The sequence below is a fragment of the Saccopteryx leptura genome, chromosome 3 (assembly GCF_036850995.1).
Source record: "Saccopteryx leptura isolate mSacLep1 chromosome 3, mSacLep1_pri_phased_curated, whole genome shotgun sequence".
Taxonomy (NCBI): domain Eukaryota; kingdom Metazoa; phylum Chordata; class Mammalia; order Chiroptera; family Emballonuridae; genus Saccopteryx; species Saccopteryx leptura.
Window position 1 is genome coordinate 364,696,519 of NC_089505.1, and position 19,634 is coordinate 364,716,152.

General features: G+C 47.8%; 1 protein-coding gene across 2 annotated transcripts in view; it reads left to right on the forward strand.

The window, feature by feature from the left end:
- Positions 1-5,951: 5,951 nt before the first annotated feature.
- Positions 5,952-19,634, forward strand: part of EFR3A (EFR3 homolog A) — an 83,302-nt gene continuing 69,619 nt past the window's right edge. For both annotated transcript variants that reach the window (XM_066379538.1, XM_066379539.1), the window contains exon 1: positions 5,952-6,170. In XM_066379538.1, the coding sequence (XP_066235635.1) occupies positions 6,161-6,170 (10 nt within the window). In that variant the 5' untranslated portion in view covers positions 5,952-6,160. The remainder of the gene's footprint in view (positions 6,171-19,634) is intronic.

The window sequence follows — 19,634 nt, forward strand, 5'->3', positions numbered from 1 at the left end:
CACCCCTTCTTTGGGAGACTAGATTCCTTTTCATTTTGCTGTTAAATATCTATGCCTGTAACCTTCTTTCCTCCCCAGTTTGTTTCTCCTTCATTTCTTTATAAACTACGTACTCAGTTAAAGATGCTGTCTCTACTGTTCCTGGTTATCCTTTATCACAAAACTTAATGACTCATCCTTTCCCCACTGAAGACTTCTGTGAATTAGTAAGATTGCCTTCTTCCTTAAAAAAAGGCACATCCCAAATCCTCTGAGGTTGACAACTAGAGGGGAAAACTTGACAGGGAAAGGGAACCTGGACCTAGAAGCTCCCCCTCCCCCATTGTGCCCTGAAGTTTGCTTTTTCCTTTGGCAGATTCTTGTTCATGACTCTTGTCACAACCACCACAAAGCTGGCAGAATTGAGGGTACAGTAAAAGGGGAGATGTTACTCAGCTCTAATCTTCACTACACCATCTTTCCCTTGCTTTTCCTTCCCTTCCCTTCCCTTCCCTTCCCTTCCCTTCCCTTCCCTTCTCTTCCCTTCCCTTCCCTTTCCTTCCTTTCCCTTCCTTTTCCTTCCCTTCCCTTCCCTTTCCTTCTCTTCCCTTCCCTTCCCTTCCCTTCCCTTCCCTCCCCTCCCCTTCCCTTCCTTTTCCTTCTCTTCCCTTCCCTTCCTTTTCCTTCCCTCCCCTTCCCTTCCTTTTCCTTCCCTTCCCTTCCCTTCCCTCCCCTTCCCTTCCTTTTCCTTCCCTTCCCTTCCTTTCCCATCCCTTCCCTTCCTTTTCCTTCCCTCCCCTTCCCTTCCTTTCCCATCCCTTTCCTTCCTTTTTCTTCCTTCCCTTCCCTTCCCTTCCCTTCCCCCTTCCCTTCCTTTTCTTCCCTTCCCTTCCCTTCTTTTCCCTTCCCTTCCCTTCCCTTCTTTCCCCTTCCCTTCCCTTCCCTTCCTTTTCTTCCCTTCCCTTCCCTTCCTTTTCCTTCCCTTCCCTTCCCTTCTTTTCCCTTCCCTTCCCTTCCTTTTCCTTCCCTTCCCTTTCCTTCCCTTCCTTTTCCTTCCCTTCCCTTCCTTTCCCATCCCTTCCCTTCCTTTTCCTTCTCTTCCCTTCCCTTCCTTTCCCATCCCTTCCCTTCGTTTCCTTCCCTTCCCTTCCTTTTCCTTCTCTTCCTTTCCCTTCCCTTCCTTTTCCTTCTCTTCCCTTCCCTTCCCCCCTTCCTTTCCTTCCCTTCCCTTCCCTTTCTTTTCCTTCCTTTCCCTTCCCTTCCCTTCCCATAATATCTCACATGGGTGGTTAATTTCTGCTTCAACTTTTGGCTTTCTTTGTATCTCCAGCTCCGATTTTGGATGAAGAGACACACTGATCTAGGATACGGTGTCCCCAGTGTCCATTTCTAGAGGTGTTGAACTGCCCACACAGAGACTGCTGTGTGTTGACAACATGGGCTGGTCTCAGCTGGGTTCTAGGCTGGTCTTGGTTAGAATCACTCTTGAATGTTGGCAAAGCTGGTGGGTCAGCTGGGGCTTGCCGGTTCATGGTGCGATGATTGGGAGGATGGGGGCCACTCTCCAGCCTTTGTCATATTTCCTCTACCTCTGTGTGAGTGATATTTGTCACTGTCCCATTGGCCAAAGCCAGTTGCAAGGCCAGCCCCGACTGAGGAGAGGAGAAAGCTTGTATCTCTTTCTAAGAGGCGTCACAAACTCAGCCACAAGTGTGTGCAGTCAGCAGCCAGGGGAAGAACTGAGGCTGTGTTTTCCAATTGACCACGGAGTGCCTCTTCCAATACTTTGATTTACCTATTTTGCTTCCTGTCTGCATGTCCTTTATGTTTATGTTTATCTCTCCCCTTCCTCTCCTCCCCCCATGTCTCTCTCCCTCCCTCCCTCTCTCCCTCCCTCCCTCCCTCCCTTCCTCCCTCCTTCTCTCCCTCCCTCCCTCCCTCCCTCCCTTTGTACATTTTCCTTGTATAAGTGTACATAACGCAGCAATTTGATTCCACTGAAGCTTCCCCACTCCTTTTAGCAGCTTTCCTACACCCTGTTGAGAGCTAAAGCTAGCTGGAATTTTAACAATAACAACGAGAGATACTGTTTTCCTCTAATTGTTTAAAATGATTGTGTTTCTAAAGAAGAGTTTCCTGCTGTGTTGTCTGATTTCAGCAGAATGGTTAAACTTATTAGCTCAGGAATTTGGGTTCCTATCCATTTGCAACTTTCTTTATAAAGCAGGGACGACTGGGACATTTGGCTCCGGGAAGATAAGGAATGTGTGCCTCGCACAGTGTCCTAGTTGGCACACAAAGGGTTGGGTAATGACCTTTTGGATTAGAGGCTTATCCTTTTAATTTGTTTTAATGAGTTTTCCCAATTCCTTTGGCTAGCCTGTGAGTGAAATAAATTACGCTCTAATTCAGAGTTTAGTGATGTCAAAACAGACAAGCTTAACTGGTAACAGAAGTGATCTAATGAGGTCTAGGAACTAGAGCCTCCTCTTCCTTCAGTTCTTTCCTAAAGCAACGAACCTTGGACCTCGGCTGCACACAGAAACACCTGAGGAGCTTTTAAACTAAGTCCAAGCTGCAGACCAAATTACATCCAAATCGTGGGAGTGGGATCCTGGTATTCTTTTTAGAAGCTTCCCTGGTGATTCCAAAGGTCAGTCAGTCCAGTTTGAGAACTATGTACAGCCTTGAGCAGACTCACAGAACATTGCAACACAAGGGGATGTCTCTTGAGTTTGAAATTGAGGGAAATTAAGTTCAGAGAGGTCAAAGATTGCCAAAAGGCCAAGGAAGAGGGAAAAGCGGGATTCAGACTCAGATTTTCTAAGTCCAAAGTCTGCTTCCTATGCCTCAGAAGAACTGGATATCCCCGTGTCACTGTTAGGCAGTGGCAGAAATAAAAGGGCATATAATGAAACAAAAAGGCCTATTACTAATATATTTAGTGAGAAAGAAAACTAAGCAATGACAGCATCAAATTGCAACCTTATGACCTTTTGGGAATATGCCTTTGGGAGAAGTAACTATTCTTATACTTATTTCCTATCAGCCGTAAATTTTCTGGTAATTACCTTTGAACAGTAAAATGTGTGCTAATTAAAAGTTAATAATCTCAGTTCCTGATTTAGAAATTGGAACAAATACTGGACTAAACTGAAGCAGCCGTTTCGGGCACTTTGGGCTAAAAGCTGATGCTCTAATAGGATGCTGACAATGATCTAATGTCATTTTAATGGATGTTTTCAGGCAGGCGTCCTTTCTGGAAAGGGGATCTGGTGGCCTGCCTCTGGGTGGCCACATACAGTATGCAAGAACATCGGCTGGGTAGCATGAGGACTGACAGAGATGGATAGAGTCCGGTTCCTACAAGCTCTGCTCTCTTGGCACAGAGGGGATGCATTTGCAGAGTGGACAGAAGTGGCCCAGGGGTGGCAAACACTCCTAGGTCAAGTACCAACTAAGTAAGGTGCTGAACCCACCTCTGAGACAGTAGAGGGGTGGGGGGACCCACAGGCAGAACTTGATACAGGGAATTTGGATCAAGGTGGTCTGTAGGGTAGAGTGTTATCGAGAGCTTACGTGGCCAGACTGGGAAGACACTCAGGTGTGCTATGTAGGACCCAACAATGATGATGTCAGTCTTCCTGCCTTTCAGCTGTCCTTCCCCACAATCTTTGCTGTTGACTTCATTTCTGGTCATAACACAAAACCAAAAGACCAAGGGGATAAAAAGAAGAAGGAGAAGGAGAAGGAGGAGGAGGAGGAGGAGGAGGAGGAGGAGGAGGAGGAGGAGGAGGAGAAAAAGAAGAAAGAAAGGAAAAAGAAGAAAGAAGAAAAAACCCCATTATGGGCCAGACTATCCCATGGTCTTCGGGATTTGTGTCCTTTGTGATGAGTGTCACATCCTCCGTTGGCTTCCGGGGCACTGTGCCCTCTGGCTCTCCTCTGTCTCAGACTGTCTCACTGGCTCCGCTCCCTCCCTCAGCCGGCTTCTCTGACTCCTGGCCTCAGCTTCTGTCCCTGTGCCAAAGATTCCAGAATCTCCCACCTTGAGATTCCTCTGCCTGCCTTCGACCTGTAATGCCCAGGTCTATTCACACAGATGTCTCCCTTGGATGTCGCCTCAAGCTGAATATGTCAAAGATAAACTCACAGCCTCTCTTCATACTCCTTCCCTGAAACAGGGATCCTTCCAGCTTGTCTGCTGCTCTCCCAGCACCTGCACCCGTGGGCTTCCTTATTCCAAACTTGGAGTTACATAACTAACAGATGCCTCGCTTAGGCGAGCCAACAAATCTCAGGCATTTTCTGCAGTAAGATTCATCTCCTCTTTTCTACAGCCACCACCAAGACTAGGCACCTAACACCCCCCTCTGTGTCAGTATGGAGGCTTTCCCTACACACTGTCCACCCTGGAGAGCCCCGCTACTGCTAATTTAATGCTACTGTCCAGATAAAGAACCTAGAATGGTTTCTTAAAGGACAAATTCCAAGCTTGAATGTCAAGTCGTTAACTATTTCCATTTTACCTGTTCCGTTCTCCTATTCATTGAGAAAATATGTACTTCTGTTTATTTAGCTCTTAAATTAATATGCACTAGCCCCTTACTGTAGGCCAGGGAGGAATACATAAATATGAACAGAAAACAGTTTTTGCCATTTTCTGAAGAGTATATAATCCAGTGGTGGAATACAAACACTTAGAACAGAAGTGCTCCCTAACAGGCACATCAGGAGACTGTGAAAGTCTTGGGGAGAAACCTGGGAGCGTAAAGAGTTCATAGAAAATAAAAATATGCAAGTGGGTTGGAGGGTAAGTGTTGGCCAAGTACTTTGTAGTTTGGCCTTTGCCATTAGTAAGCCACTCCCCTCGGACCAGCTCTTTGACTCATTCTACCTTGCCCTGCACCCTCCCCCAGCCTCTTTAAGGACTTCCCAGGCCTCTGCTAACTCAAATCCTGATTTCTTCCCAGTCCACCTCAAGATACACTTCCGGGAGCCCTTCCTGGCTCTTTATCTTCTTTCAATGCTGCACAGAATCATTTCTTAACCAGAACGTGGGCACTACCTTCTAGGACAAAGGCTTTCAAATATAAATACGGATCTGAATCATCCCCAAGTGTGATTCAGTTGGTTTAGGTCCGGACCTAAAAAAAATCTGCTTAAAACAGGTTCCCAGGTAACTGGGGCACAAAAGATCCTGAAGCAGTTGGAGAAGCAGCTTCCGACCTCTGTGGCTTCCTTCTGTTTGTCGGCGCTGGCTGCCCACAGCCCACAGTGCCTGGCAGAGTGCATGGGCATTGCTGAATGCTCTTGGCTCCAATGGCCGCTTAGCGGGGTGACTGTTAGATAGAACAATTATTAATGACACTCGGAGAGTAAAGAAAAACGGCTCAGCCAAGTGGACAGACTGCCCGTTCTGGAGGAGACGAACTCCTTCCTGAGGCGTAAAATCTCTCCAAGAGTCAGGAGAGAAATGACAGGAGGAAATGACATCTTCGGTACCCTCCAAAACTGCGCAGCCCTCACCCCAAGTGACCTCAGCTCGTCTCAAAGACAATACAAGAAAACACGAACACCCTGCTATCAGAGGCTGCAGAACGCAGGGCAAGTTCAGCAGCTCATCCAGGCACAAGCCTACGGGTTCTCAGGCACTGAAAGCAATCGGGCTTACCCCCACCTCTGCACGGGGGCAGCTGTAACACACGAGCATTGCATATGCCCCTCGAATGAGGTTTCCTGAAAACGAGTATGATTCAGATCACTGCGGTTTGACAATAAAACGAAGCCCGAACTTGTTCTATGCGCTATCCTCCCCTAGGGCCCCAACCCCAGCCCCTGTGCGCCGCGGTGCTGTCCGCCCCAACCCAAGCGACGAGGTGACCACTCCGCGGCGGAGCTCGGCCGACCCGTGGGGGCGGCGCCTGGGCGTCGGCGACGTGCTGACGTCACGGCGTGCGGACGCCCGACGCGTCGTCCGGCGCGGAGCTGGGCCGGCCCTGGCAGCTGTCGCCGGCTTCGGTTGCGTGAGCCGTGCGGTCCGCGTCCATTCCCTCCGCCCTTCGCCCTTCGCCTCGTCCCGGCCTCCGCGAGACGGCACCGGCGCGTCATGGTCCCGTGGGCGCGGCCTGCGCGGCCCCGCTGAGCCTCGGAGCGGCTGCGATCGCGGCTCGGGGTCGCCATGCCTACCCGTGAGTGGCGGGGCGAGGGTCGGGTCGGGCCGGGCGGGGGTCGTTGAGCGGCTGCGGCCCGCTGAGCGCTCACTCCGCGGGTGGGGGTCGTCCTCCGGGGCGAACGGGAAGCCAGGCGGGGCTGGGGACAGCCAGGAAGTGCTCGCGACCCGCCGAGTTAGTTTCGCTTCGGATTAGCCTTCCCGGGAGGCGAGCCCGTTGCATAGACGGGGAAACTGAGGCCCGAGCGTTAAGGACGCAGGACTGCCAAGTGTCAGAACTCTGTGGTAACCGAAACCTCGGCAGCTTCAAAGTCCTCTTCAGAGCAGGGTGGCACTTTATGGAAAGATGAAAATGACCGCGACCCCATCGCCTTGTCACTTCGCCCGGGGGACGCGCGGGCCCGGGGGGTCTGGGCCTGGCCCAGGGTCCTTCCCAGTGGCAGCCCGAGGGCTCGCCGTCCGGAACGCGTCCGCACGGGTTGAAGTGGGTGTTCTTTGTGAGTGTGACTGTTGGACCACCTGCTTCCGATTCACCTGGCAGGTCATTAAAAACGCCGGCTTAGGTGCTCCACACTGGACACTTTGGGTCCCGGAATCGGCACACGTGCTAAGTGCCCTACGTGTTACTTAGGGACGCTGAAGTTTGGAAAGCGCTGAATGTTGGAGGCAGTTTGAATAAATACTGCTCGCGACCCATTTTAAAACGACCCGGAGAATCGCAATGTGAGTTTAAGCTCAGTGGCCCCTATGGATGCATTCTGATCTTGGATGGCGAGAGAACATGATTCTAGTTGATTTGAGAGCGTTTGCAAGTAGGATCTTTTGAGTAAGTGTTTTTGTACCGGAGAATCTTTAAACACCTGTCAGTAAGTTCGTAAGTAGCCCGTATTTCCTAGAATTCACAACTTCCAACTGTGATGGACCTGTGGAACTCTGCATTTCCAAGTCAGCCTCAAATGTATGTTTTGTCTAGAGGTGGGAAGAGAGGAATTATTTGCTGATACTAGAAAGGTTTATGTAATGCTGTGGCAATTTTATCTTTAATCTTGATATAAAGATTACTTTGAACTCCTCATACGTGTATGGATAAGGTGGATTTTATTTTTCTCAATACAGTACGGTGTGCCCTTAAACTCATATTCTTGGATTTTCAAAGCCTGAATCAGAGTCAAAGAAATGTTAAAACTTATTAATCCATTCATTTTATTTTATTTTGTATTTCAGGAGACAGAGCCTTGATAATTTTCAGTACCTTGACTGAGGTCACATGCAAATCTGGCCCTGTAACCCCTAACCACCAGGAGCACAGGTTACTGGCTGTTGAGCCTTTTGTGTTGGCTCTTTCTGTCTCCCCTGCCTCCTTCTTTCCCCCTCCCCCTCTCCTACCCAGCACCAGGCCAGTTACAGCTGAAGAATTTTCTTTCTCGCAGTGGCCTTTGGCCTGACACTGTTTTGGTTACTATCAGATGCCATCTTTTAATCTGTTCCCACTTATGGGGATCTAGGGCTGCGTTAAAATGATGTAGATGGCGGGAGATAAAGCTGGAGAGGGAGAGGGGAGCCAGAATTTGGAAGAATTTATGTGCCGTGCAGTTAACCTGACTCAGGTTGTGTTCGTGTGCTCAAAATCTCAGTTGCATTGACTGTGTTTTTTATAGGCATACAAGCAGTTTCCATCTTACTCTTTACATTATGAAAATGTAAAAGTTGCTGTTGAATGAGTTATTGAGTACAGATTGTGTGCCAGGCAGTACTCTTTGTGCTTTACCTGAATTATCTTTTTTAAATTATCTCCCAGTTGAAGAGAGGCCCTGTTTGACCCACTACAGAAATGGAGAGATGGAAGGTCAGGGAAGTGAAGTCACAGGTCTAGTGACAGTGATGAGCTGGAACTGAAACTAGTAGGGTGTGTCTTCAAAGTCTCACTTCTTTTTTCATGCTCACTGCTTGAAGCAAGGCAGCAGCCGACTCCAGTCATCAGATTCTATTGGTTTCTTTGAACACTGTCACTTTTGCTTAGCACTGTGCCTAATTACATAACAGGTGCTTGGGAAATGCTGAGTGAATGATTGATTGGATCTTAACTAGAGCCAAAGAAGTCATTATTTGGATACCATAACCTGGAATAACCTTTTTTACTCATAAAAACCGTGTTATTTTTATAATATATGACTAAATTCTTAGCGGGTATACCTGTAACATTTGCAAGGCCTGCAAATCATAATATAAAGCAGGGTTTCTCAGTGTTCGCACTCTCGGTGTCTTGGACCAGATCATTTTTTGTCTGGCAGGTGAAGGCCTGTCATGTGCATTGTAGGATGTTTAACAGTATCTCTGGTCTCTACTCACTGGAAGCTAGTCGTTGATCCTCTCTGTCTCCTGAAGTCCTGACAACCAGAAATGTCTCCAGACATTGCCAGATGTTCCCTGGGGTGCAGAATAGTCCCAGCATTGAGAACGACTGATCTACACATGTAGCTGTTAGAGATGAAGCTGTGCCCGCAGCCTGGCTGCTCTCCCATTCAGGGGCCTGGCAGCCGCCTCCTCTGGGGCCCCAGGGTTTGCCTCTAACCTGGAGGTCCGTGGAGCCTGCAGGCCTCCGTCAGTCAGCGGGGATCTGGTGGGTCAGAGCAGAGTCGTGCCTGCCCCAGGCCTGGGATTGACCCTGGCAGACTCTTCCAGAGAGCCAGAGTGGGCAGGTCCCCCTCACCCCGTACCTCACTCTTCCGCCTCAGGAGTCCCAGATGGGTCTAAGCACTTCCCCAAACGACTGAGTAGACGGCTGGCTCTCTGGAGAACTCTGTCTGCCTGGACTCCCACTTTGGGTGACTTGGAGTGGGCAAACCTGAATCAGAAACGGACATCTTTCTCTGGTGTTCTAGGCTGTGATTTTCACTCCTGCCTCTGTTTCCTCCCCAGCCCTCACGTCCCTCTAAAAGGAAAGAGAGGCTGTGTGTTTGGGGAGACAGAGGTCCCTCACTGAGTCAAATGAAGGTACTCACTCTTCGGAGAAAGCCACATTTTACCCGTTACCTAGGTCAACTTTGGTTTGCATGACCAAGTTGTCATTTATATTTATAGTGTGTCTGTAGTAGCAGGCTGGATTGCAGCAGGCGAATCCAGTTCTATATTGGTCTATCATATTCTCCCCTTTGCTTATTTTTTTACTGCTCTCTGCCTTTAGGTATTACAGTGGTACATTGAGATACGAGTTTAATTCGTTCTGTAACCGAGCTTCTAAGTCAGTCAACTCATATTAAACAAATTTCTCCAATTTAAAATAACTGAAACAGATTTAATCCATTCCAGCCCTGTGAAACATCCCCAAACTATCCTAAATTATGAAAAAAGACGTTTTTAATTAAGAAACACACATGTATACTTTACCAATGTATAAAAAAATATATGAAATAAAAGAAAAGTGTTATTTAGTACTGTATTCTTACCTTGGAGATAGACGAGTGCAGCCAACGGAGGTGAATGGCAGAGGAGGAGGGAGGGAGGAAGGGATGCAGGCACTGTAGACACGTAAACTAAAACTGCACTTTCTTAACACTAAATGTAAACTAAAACTGCATTTTCTTTACTTTAAACAAAACTAAAACTGCACTTTCTTTACTTAAAATGAAACCACAAAAACTTAATTGTTAAAAAATGCACTTTCTTAACTTAACCTAAGCTTAACATTATGTATTTTTCATTTAATCATCACCTGTTTTTGCTTTTTGGCTGCACTTTTGGCACTTTCACTTGCAGGACTTTTGAATAAAAATCTATCCAAAGAGGTTTGCTTTTGCCTGCCTTTTAAAATGTTACGGAAATGTGACAAACAAGTGTCATTAAAAAGTGCTGAAGCATGACCAGTTGAAACTTTTTCTGGGTGTTTCTTTTCAATGAAGCTTGAAAGCTTCTCCCACATTGCCAGCATGTCTTTAATTTCACTTGTAGAAATCACTTTCTCCGACTCTACCTCCTCCTCACTACTAATCTCTTGCAGAAGCTTTGTATATTGCATCATCTGTAGCTCCTTCAACTCCTCAGTTGAGAGTTCCTCCTCATGTTCCTCTATGAGCTCGTTTACATCACGCTCATCTACCTCCAGACCCATCAACTTTCCGAGGGACACAATCTCCTTCAATGCTTCTATCTCGGTCTGGTCTCTGGTTTGAATCCTTCGAAGTCCCTGTCTGCAACGACATCAGGCCATAACTTTTTCCATGCCAAGATCAAGGTTCTTCTTGTAACCTCTTGCCATGCCAAGTCAATAATGCATAAACATATCGCAATGTCGTAGTGATCTTTCCAAAACTCTCAAAGGGTTAGATTTGTATTCTCAGTCACCTCAAAGCAGCGACAGAACAAGTGCTTTGTGTAAAGCTTTTTAAAGTTGGAAATGACCTGCTGGTCCATAGGTTGCAAGATTGAAGTCGTGTTGGGTGGGAGGTAGAGGACTTTCACGAATTTGAACTCATTGAGAATGTCATCTTCAAGACCAGGTGAGTGGGCTAGAGCATTTTCAAGGATTAGTAATGCTTTCATCGGGAGTTTATTTTCTTGAAGATATTTCTTCACTGCAGGACCAAAGACGAGATTTAGCCATTCAATAAAAAACTGCCGCATAACCCATGCCCTAGCATTGGCACGCCACATAACCTGCAGTTTTTCTTTAAGAACCTTGTGAGTCTTAAAGACTCGAGGATTTTCGGAATGATACACTAGCAGTGGCTTTACTTTACAGTCACTGCTAGCATTTGCACACAATGCAAGGGTCAGACGGTCCTTCATGGGTTTATGGCCTGGCAGCTTCTTCTCCTCTGCAGTGATGCAAGTTCTCCGGGGCATTTTTTTCCAAAACAATCCTGTTTCGTCACAGTTGAACACTTGTTGGGGGATGTAGCCTTCCTTTTTGATAAGCGCAGCAAAACGTGTGATGTACTCCTCAGCTGCCTTAATGTCAGCACTCACAGCTTCACCATGCCTCACCACCGAGTGGATGTCAGATCTCTTAAAATTTTTAAATCAGCATGACTTGCCTAAAACGTATCTTCTGCTGCCTCTTTTGAGGTTGATGGTTCTTTCTTCAAGTTGCCGTAAATAATACGTGCCTTTTCGCATATTACAATCTCCATTACTGTATCTCCTGCCAGCTCTTTCTCTTTCACCCACACCTGCAGAAGCTTCTCCATTTCTTCATGGATATTTGTTCTTAATTGGGACAGAATTGTAGTTCCTTTCGTTGGATTTGCTTTTGATGGCATACTTTTGTTTAAGGATGGTACAAACTGTAGATGCATTGTGGTCATACAGCCTTGCCAGTTCAATCACTCGTACACCACGCTCATGTTTTTCTATTATTTCTTGCTTTACTTCCATCGACATCATTCTCTTCTTCTCACCACTGTCCTTTACACTCACTTTCTTCAGTCCCATGATAGCACACAAAAAAAGTTAGTAAAAAATGCAAAAATGATGCAAGAATGAGTACAGTGCACGCGATTCAACTTGATTCTGCGGGTAACACGTGAGAAAGAACGAGATGCTGGTGTTGTGCTGCCAATACTGGACCCGTGCGCCAACGCGCCAACTAGCAGCAGCTTCCCAAATCACGACTTGTATCTCAGAATTTCACTCGGATCTTGAACAAAAATATGGACTGAGTCTCAGCTCATATCTTAAAAATTCTTATGTTGGTCTGCTCGTATCTCAAGACACCACTGTATTAGATAGCAGGATTTAGATTTTTATTAAAGAAGGAATCACTACTCAGCTATTTTTGTTGTACCACTAATTTTACATGTTTCTGTATGAACACCAGTTCCATATGGACTCCATTTATATATGTCAATAACCCTCTCCTCTAGATGAACCCCTGTGTAAGAAGTGGGCACCCCCTTATCCTGTGGGGCAAGTAGAAAGGTTTTATTGCTGTCATTGAAAGAAACCTGTTCCTGACATTCTCGGAAATGAGGAGGTGGACTCAGAACATCCCAATATGGCCCCCACTGCTTTGAGGGGGGAAGGGGAGAGCAGAAGGCAAACATGAACTCTTTGTCTAGATTAGGGGTTCCTAAATATTTTTGCAGACTGAACCTTGTTGAGAATCAGATGCAAGCCGTGATTAGTCTTCCACAGAAAAATGCTGGTTTTCACGTGAAGTTTTGCATAGTTTCAAGAGATTCAAAGGTGCACTGGAATGTATCCCCTGGAAACTGGAGATCGCCGGAGTTACAGTTAGTTGTTCTTTGACCAAAGGTGGTCCAGGTTGAGGAACAATATCATTCTTTGCCAAATGTACAGTGCCATTCTAAATACATCTTTCTGCTACTTCTAAAATTTCCCCCTAATTTTTTACATGCCTGTCATTGTTTATTCTTACATGTCTCTGCCCACTGAAATCTTTGCATTTTAATATATATAAGTATTCAGTAAGCTTTTCTAAAATCAGTATCTATGGAGAGAGTTAATTTAAGAATCTTGGGGTCACCAGAGAAGGAAGTTAAAGGAAAAGGTGAAATTGAATTACATTTTTTTTTAGCTAAAAAAAAAAAATACATTAATATAAATCACTTAGAGGAAGGTGAAAGCCAGTGGGTTCCGTGTGCCATTCTGCTGGGTAATGGTGCGGTGCTAGAACCCAGGGCACTGCATGCAGGTGGCTGCTGGGTAACGGTGTGGTGCTAGAACCCAGGGCACTGCATGCAGGTGGCTGCTGGGTAATGGTGCGGTGCTAGAACCCAGGGCACTGCATGCAGGTGGCTGCTGGGTAACGGTGCAGTGCTAGAACCCAGGTCACTGCATGCAGGTGGCTGCTGGGTAACGGTGCGGTGCTAGAACCCAGGTCACTGCATGCAGGTGGCTGCTGGGTAACGGTGCGGTGCTAGAACCCAGGTCACTGCATGCAGGTGGCTGCTGGGTAACGGTGCGGTGCTAGAACCCAGGTCACTGCATGCAGGTGGCTGCTGGGTAACGGTGCGGTGCTAGAACCCAGGGCACTGCATGCAGGTGGCTGCTGGGTAACGGTGCGGTGCTAGAACCCAGGTCACTGCATGCAGGTGGCTGCTGGGTAATGGTGCGGTGCTAGAACCCAGGTCACTGCATGCAGGTGGCTGCTGGGTAACGGTGCGGTGCTAGAACCCAGGTCACTGCATGCAGGTGGCTGCTGGGTAATGGTGCGGTGCTAGAACCCAGGTCACTGCATGCAGGTGGCTGCTGGGTAATGGTGCGGTGCTAGAACCCAGGTCACTGCATGCAGGTGGCTGCTGGGTAACGGTGCGGTGCTAGAACCCAGGTCACTGCATGCAGGTGGCTGCTGGGTAACGGTGCGGTGCTAGAACCCAGGTCACTGCATGCAGGTGGCTGCTGGGTAACGGTGCGGTGCTAGAACCCAGGGCACTGCATGCAGGTGGCTGCTGGGTAACGGTGCGGTGCTAGAACCCAGGGCACTGCATGCAGGTGGCTGCTGGGTAACGGTGCGGTGCTAGAACCCAGGTCACTGCATGCAGGTGGCTGCTGGGTAATGGTGCGGTGCTAGAACCCAGGGCACTGCATGCAGGTGGCTGCTGGGTAACGGTGCGGTGCTAGAACCCAGGGCACTGCATGCAGGTGGCTGCTGGGTAATGGTGCGGTGCTAGAACCCAGGTCACTGCATGCAGGTGGCTGCTGGGTAATGGTGCGGTGCTAGAACCCAGGTCACTGCATGCAGGTGGCTGCTGGGTAACGGTGCGGTGCTAGAACCCAGGTCACTGCATGCAGGTGGCTGCTGGGTAATGGTGCGGTGCTAGAACCCAGGGCACTGCATGCAGCATGCAGGTGGCTGTTCTCACAACCGCACACTCCATACTGCCTTTACGGGGAGAGAAAGGAATAGAGTAGAAATACTAGAAAAAACTGTGGCTACAGATTTGAAGGATTCAAAATAAATATCAAATATAAAAAATATTTGTAGCATTTCTGCATATCAGAAAGCACACACCACCATCCCTGTGTGGACCAAGTACCGCCTACACTTTTACAAGTCTAAGAACAAATGCTCAGTAAAGACTTAGAGGGAAATGTTTTAGTTTCACTAATAAATGCTAATTAAAAGCTGAAATTGTTTTTGGATTGTCAGGCTCCTAAATATTTTATTTTTTCTTAAGTGAGAAGTGGGGAGGCAGAGAGACAGATTCCCGCATGCGCCCTGACTGGAATCCACCTGGCAAGCCCCTATAGAATGATGATCTGCCCATCTTGGACCATTGCTCGGCAACCAAGCTATTTTTTAGTGCTTGAGGTAAGGCCATGGAGCCATCCTCAGTGCCTGGGGCCAACTCTCCAACTGAATTATGGCTGTAAGAGGGGAAGAGAGAGATAGAAAGATAAGAGAGAAAAGGGAGAAGGGAGAGGGGAGGATGGAGAAGCAGATGGTTGCTTCTCCTTTGTGCCCTGACCAGGAATCGAACCTGGGACTTCCATATACTGGGCCAACACTCTACTGCTGAGCCGACCAGTGAGGGCAGAAGATGTTTTTTAAACAATAACAGGCAAAGGCAGTGAGATGCAGTAGAAAAGGTAGAAGTTTAAATTGGTACAAATTTTTGGGAAAGTAATTTGGCAGTACAGTGGTACCTTGAGATACGAATTTAATTTGTTCTGTAACCGAGCTCGTTAGTCAACTCGTATATCAAACTGCCGATATTGGACCCATGCGATACTGGATTTGTACGCCAACTAGTGACAGCTTCCCAAATCACAACTCATATCTCGGAATTTCGCTCGGATCTCGAACAAAAATACGGACCAAGTTGTAGCTCGTATCTTAAAAAATTTGTATGTTGGTCTGTTTGTATCTCAAGGTATCACTGTATTTTATCCAGTGTGCTGGTAATGCTTCTGCTCATTGACCCAGTAATTTCACTTTGGGGATCTTTTAGAAAGAATTAAAAGCATAACCTACACCAAGATTTCTGTACTGAGATGTTTAACAGTAATCTTTATAACAGTGAAAACCCAGAAAATTCAGTATTTGTTCATGGGGATGTGGTGCACAGTGAATGTAGAACATCCCCAACAAAATTTCATGTGACCATTCAACATTATTCTGCTGAAGATGCTGGGATTATGAGTTATTTTTATTTCTTTTACAATGATTTATGTTTTTCAGATTTTCTACAGTTAGCAATACCATATATTCTACAGCTGGGTACTTAAGATTTTTTACGACTTTAGCATAATTCTTTCAAATATTTTCTAATTCTTTTAAAAACTTGAAATGAAACATTTAACTATTACCCTGAACTGGCTCTTCCTTTAGCCAACAGAAAAGAATTTGGAGTAACTGATCAAACAGTTTTAACTGTACATATGGTTTAGGAAAAAAGTGCATTGCGTGACCAGGCGGTGGCGCAGTGGATAAAGCGTCAGACGTCAGACGGGGACGTGGAGGATCCAGGTTCAAAACTCCGAGGTCGTTCGCTTGAGCACAGGCTCATCTGGTTTGAGCAAGGCTCACCAGCTTGAGCCCAAGGTCACTGGCTTGAGCAAGGGGTCACTTGGTCTGCTGTAGTCCCCCGGTCAGGGCACATATGAGAAAGCAATCAATGAACAACTAAGGTGCTGCAACGAAGAATTGATGCTTCTCATCTCTCTTCCTGTCTTTCTGTCCCTATCTGTCCCTCTTTTTGCCTCTCTTTGTCTCTGTCACAAGCCAGGAATTGTAGAATTCTGTGAATGATTTGGGCAATGATTGGTGAATTATATTGTTCCTGAAGAGGAAATAAAATAATTGGGCTTTTCTCTTATCATTGGTATTTTATTCCAAAAGGAGAAAGAAATGTTTCTCTCTCTCTCTCTAAGATCATGCAGTATTTGTCTATGTCTGATTTATTTCACTTAGCCCCAAGCCCTCAGGGTTCATCCATACTATTGCAAATGGCAGGGTTTCTTTCTTTCTCAGCCATGGGAAGGAAGAAATAATTTCTGATTTATTAAATGGTGTTTTGAGTTATGAAACCCCGAAAGGTTGAGATGAATCATTACGTGTGGGTTTAATTTATGGGGAGTTTGTAGGTTTCTTTTCTTTTTCTTTTTGGAATGATTGTGCTGTAGAATGAACACAATTCTGAGGAAGTATGATCACAAAATGAAGGTTAGCAGTTCCTCCTATAATTAATGTGTCAAAATTTTTATCATTCGTGTTTGCCAGCTTCATTCAGCTCTTGAAACGAGCCAGCTCTGCTGTTACTTCCCTCTTCCCACATAGGCTGCCGTATCTCCTGCTCTCTAACTTTATTATTAGATAGCAGCATTCTAATTTTTATTAAAGAAGGGATCAATACTCGTTTCTTTTTTATTGTACCTCCGAATCAGGAGTTTGCTGTATTCTAAAATTAGGCAGTAAACCCTCTGCTCTGTAGTGCTCAACAGGACTTCTGTCCTTCCAGATGCCATTGGTTTTTGTGGTTATTTTTAGTTGCTGAATTACTCAGTTCTACCCTTTTCTTTTCATTACCTGAGCTCCAGGGTATTTCTGCTGCAGTAGTTTTCCTGGATAATGCTAAGTGTTCTTCACATCCCTGCTATTTAATTGGCTTTTTCCACCACTGTCTTGGCAATTGGCTGCAGAGTTCTCCGTGATGTGGTTGCACTTAACGTTAAATAGATCTCGCTCCCGCTGGGCAGAGAAACTATTAGGTGTTCAAGTTTGCCATTGTCAATTCCTGTGACCACGAAGAGTCTGCAGAAGGTGCTAGCCAAGCCACAGGACTGGGCTGGAAGTCGGAAGAACTGACTCGTTTACAACCTCAAACTTAAACCGATTTATGAACTAGTTTTATGAGTAATTTTATTAGCTATTTGGTCCACTAAATGAAAAATGATAATATCTAATAATTTAGATGCGATAGAATTTACACAGTTATGTTTTAGGGAATTTAGAAATCCGTTATGAACATGTTTTTATAATTAGCATGTTGTCAGGACAACATCATTGCCTTTTGGATTGTTGCCATGTGCTGCACCTGGTTCTATGGGGTGTCTGCAGAGAGGAGGGCTCTCCAGGTCAGTGCACAACAGCTGGGGCTTGGGGTCTAAGTCCCTATGGATTCCTCCTATTCTGTTAGCTGGCCGTGCTATGTGAATGACTGTCAGAGGTCCGGTTTCCTCTGCAGTTCCCAGCCCGGATTAGGAAGAGACGTAAGTGACTTGTCTATCCGTTCCACTTTTCCCTTGGTTCCATCTGGGTTTTGCTTGGTCTTCCAAGGATGGGAACACCTTTGGGAAGCGGTGCCAGGTGTGTCTGGACTTCACCAGCTTCATGAAATGGGACAGTTCGGGTCTAAGAGTGATGGAAGGAACATACATGTCTGCCCAGGTCAGTTCTATTTATGTCACTGTTAGAAGAGCCCGCTTCCTGACACAGGCTTCTCATTGTTAGGTCCTGAAGATTCCATGTTGTTCTCGATCCACATTTGAGAATGACACAAATGAATCCTGAGTTAGCTTTATAGCCAGCGTTTTCTAAATGTCTGCCATGGAAGTGTAGCCGGGACTCTGTGTGGAGAGGATGCGGAAGTGACGGAGCAGGGCCACCTCTCTGACCTGGCTTCACCTGGGAGCTCTGCTCATACCTGTTCCATTGATATGATTCTGCATTCGGTTGCAGTTGGGAAATAGTGTTGGCTACTTACAAAAAGTCTGAAATTTATAGTCTTAGACATTAGAATATATACGCTGACCAGAACAGAAGATGTTTTAGAATCAAAAGCTTGGGAACCCAGATGCAAACCTCAAGCCGTTTAGCCGGTGATGTCTCACCGGGTTTGCCCTCCTGATCTCCAGCAGTGGAGTGTGTACTCTCCCTGTGTCCTTTCGGTCACAGGCACTGTCGGTACGCCTTGAGTCACAAATGTTCTCTTTCAGCTTTTCTTGTTTTCCTGGTGGAGTTCTCTCAGGGATTGATTCATTCAGCACACATTTTAGTGCCTGCGTGGGCAAGGTACTGCCGCATGGGGAATGCAGAGGTGAGTAAAGCAGTCCCTAGCTTTGGAAAGCTTGTCCACTCGGGAGCCTGTGTAGATGGCTGACACGGACAGCTGGCAATGGCAGGCACGTTGAGAAGGACGTTGCGGAGCTCAGAGGAGACTGCAAGGGGAGATGAGTGGAAGATGGCAGCAGCAGCCGGAGTGACTGCAGAGGTATCAGTTGATTGGAAATAGCAATAGCAATCGTAGGAGAAGCGCGGGGGAAATGTTGGAGGTGAGGCATGCTGGTGGGAATAACCAGTCGCCAATGGACGTAAGTCATTGGTGCTGGGAAGGTGAAGGCTTTATGTATACAGTGAAATTGTCTTTCAGTCACCACATACTCATCGCACACTGTGTGTCACTGATGCTAGACACCGAGGACACAGCAGTGTCCTTATAGTGGACATAATAGGAATCATGGACATTGTTCCTGCCCTTGGGAAGCTTAGTCTGGTGGGGAAGACACATGCGAGCTTGTAGTGACACTGACATTGTAATGACACTCTGTGAGCACCTGTACCTGTTGTCTCGGCCTCTGTATACATAGCTTGTGACCCAGTGCTTGGTCCATGGTTCAGGAGTGTGGATTTGCAGTGACTCGGGTTGCTCTGCAAACACCTGAGAGGCTGGAGGGTGAGCAGTTACTGCAGTAGGCAGCCTGGGCAGCCAGCTCTGGACCCGCAGGGCGCGGGGTGCGCTGCAGTGGAGGCTGAGCACTGAGCAGCCAGCTCTGGACCCGCAGGGCGCGGGGTGCGCTGCAGTGGAGGCTGAGCACTGGGCAGCCAGCTCTGGACCCGCAGGGCGCGGGGTGCGCTGCAGTGGAGGCTGAGCACTGGGCAGCCAGCTCTGGACCCGCAGGGCGCGGGGTGCGCTGCAGTGGAGGCTGAGCACTGGGCAGCCAGCTTGGGTGCGCTGCAGTGGAGGCTGAGCACTGGGCAGCCAGCTCTGGACCCGCAGGGCGCGGGGTGCGCTGCAGTGGAGGCTGAGCACTGGGCAGCCAGCTCTGGACTCGCAGGGCGCGGGGTGCGCTGCAGTGGAGGCTGAGCACTGGGCAGCCAGCTCTGGACCCGCAGGGCGCGGGTGGGCCGCTGCAGTGGAGGCTGAGCACTGGGCAGCCAGCTCTGGACTCGCAGGGCGGAGGCTGAGCACTGAGCAGCCAGCTCTGGACCCGCAGGGCGCGGGGTGCGCTGCAGTGGAGGCTGAGCACTGAGCAGCCAGCTCTGGACCCGCAGGGCGCGGGGTGCGCTGCAGTGGAGGCTGAGCACTGTGCAGCCAGCTCTGGACCCGCAGGGCGCGGGGTGCGCTGCAGTGGAGGCTGAGCACTGGGCAGCCAGCTCTGGACCCGCAGGGCGCGGGGTGCGCTGCAGTGGAGGCTGAGCACTGGGCAGCCAGCTCTGGACCCGCAGGGCGCGGGGTGCGCTGCAGTGGAGGCTGAGCACTGGGCAGCCAGCTCTGGACTCGCAGGGCGGAGGCTGAGCACT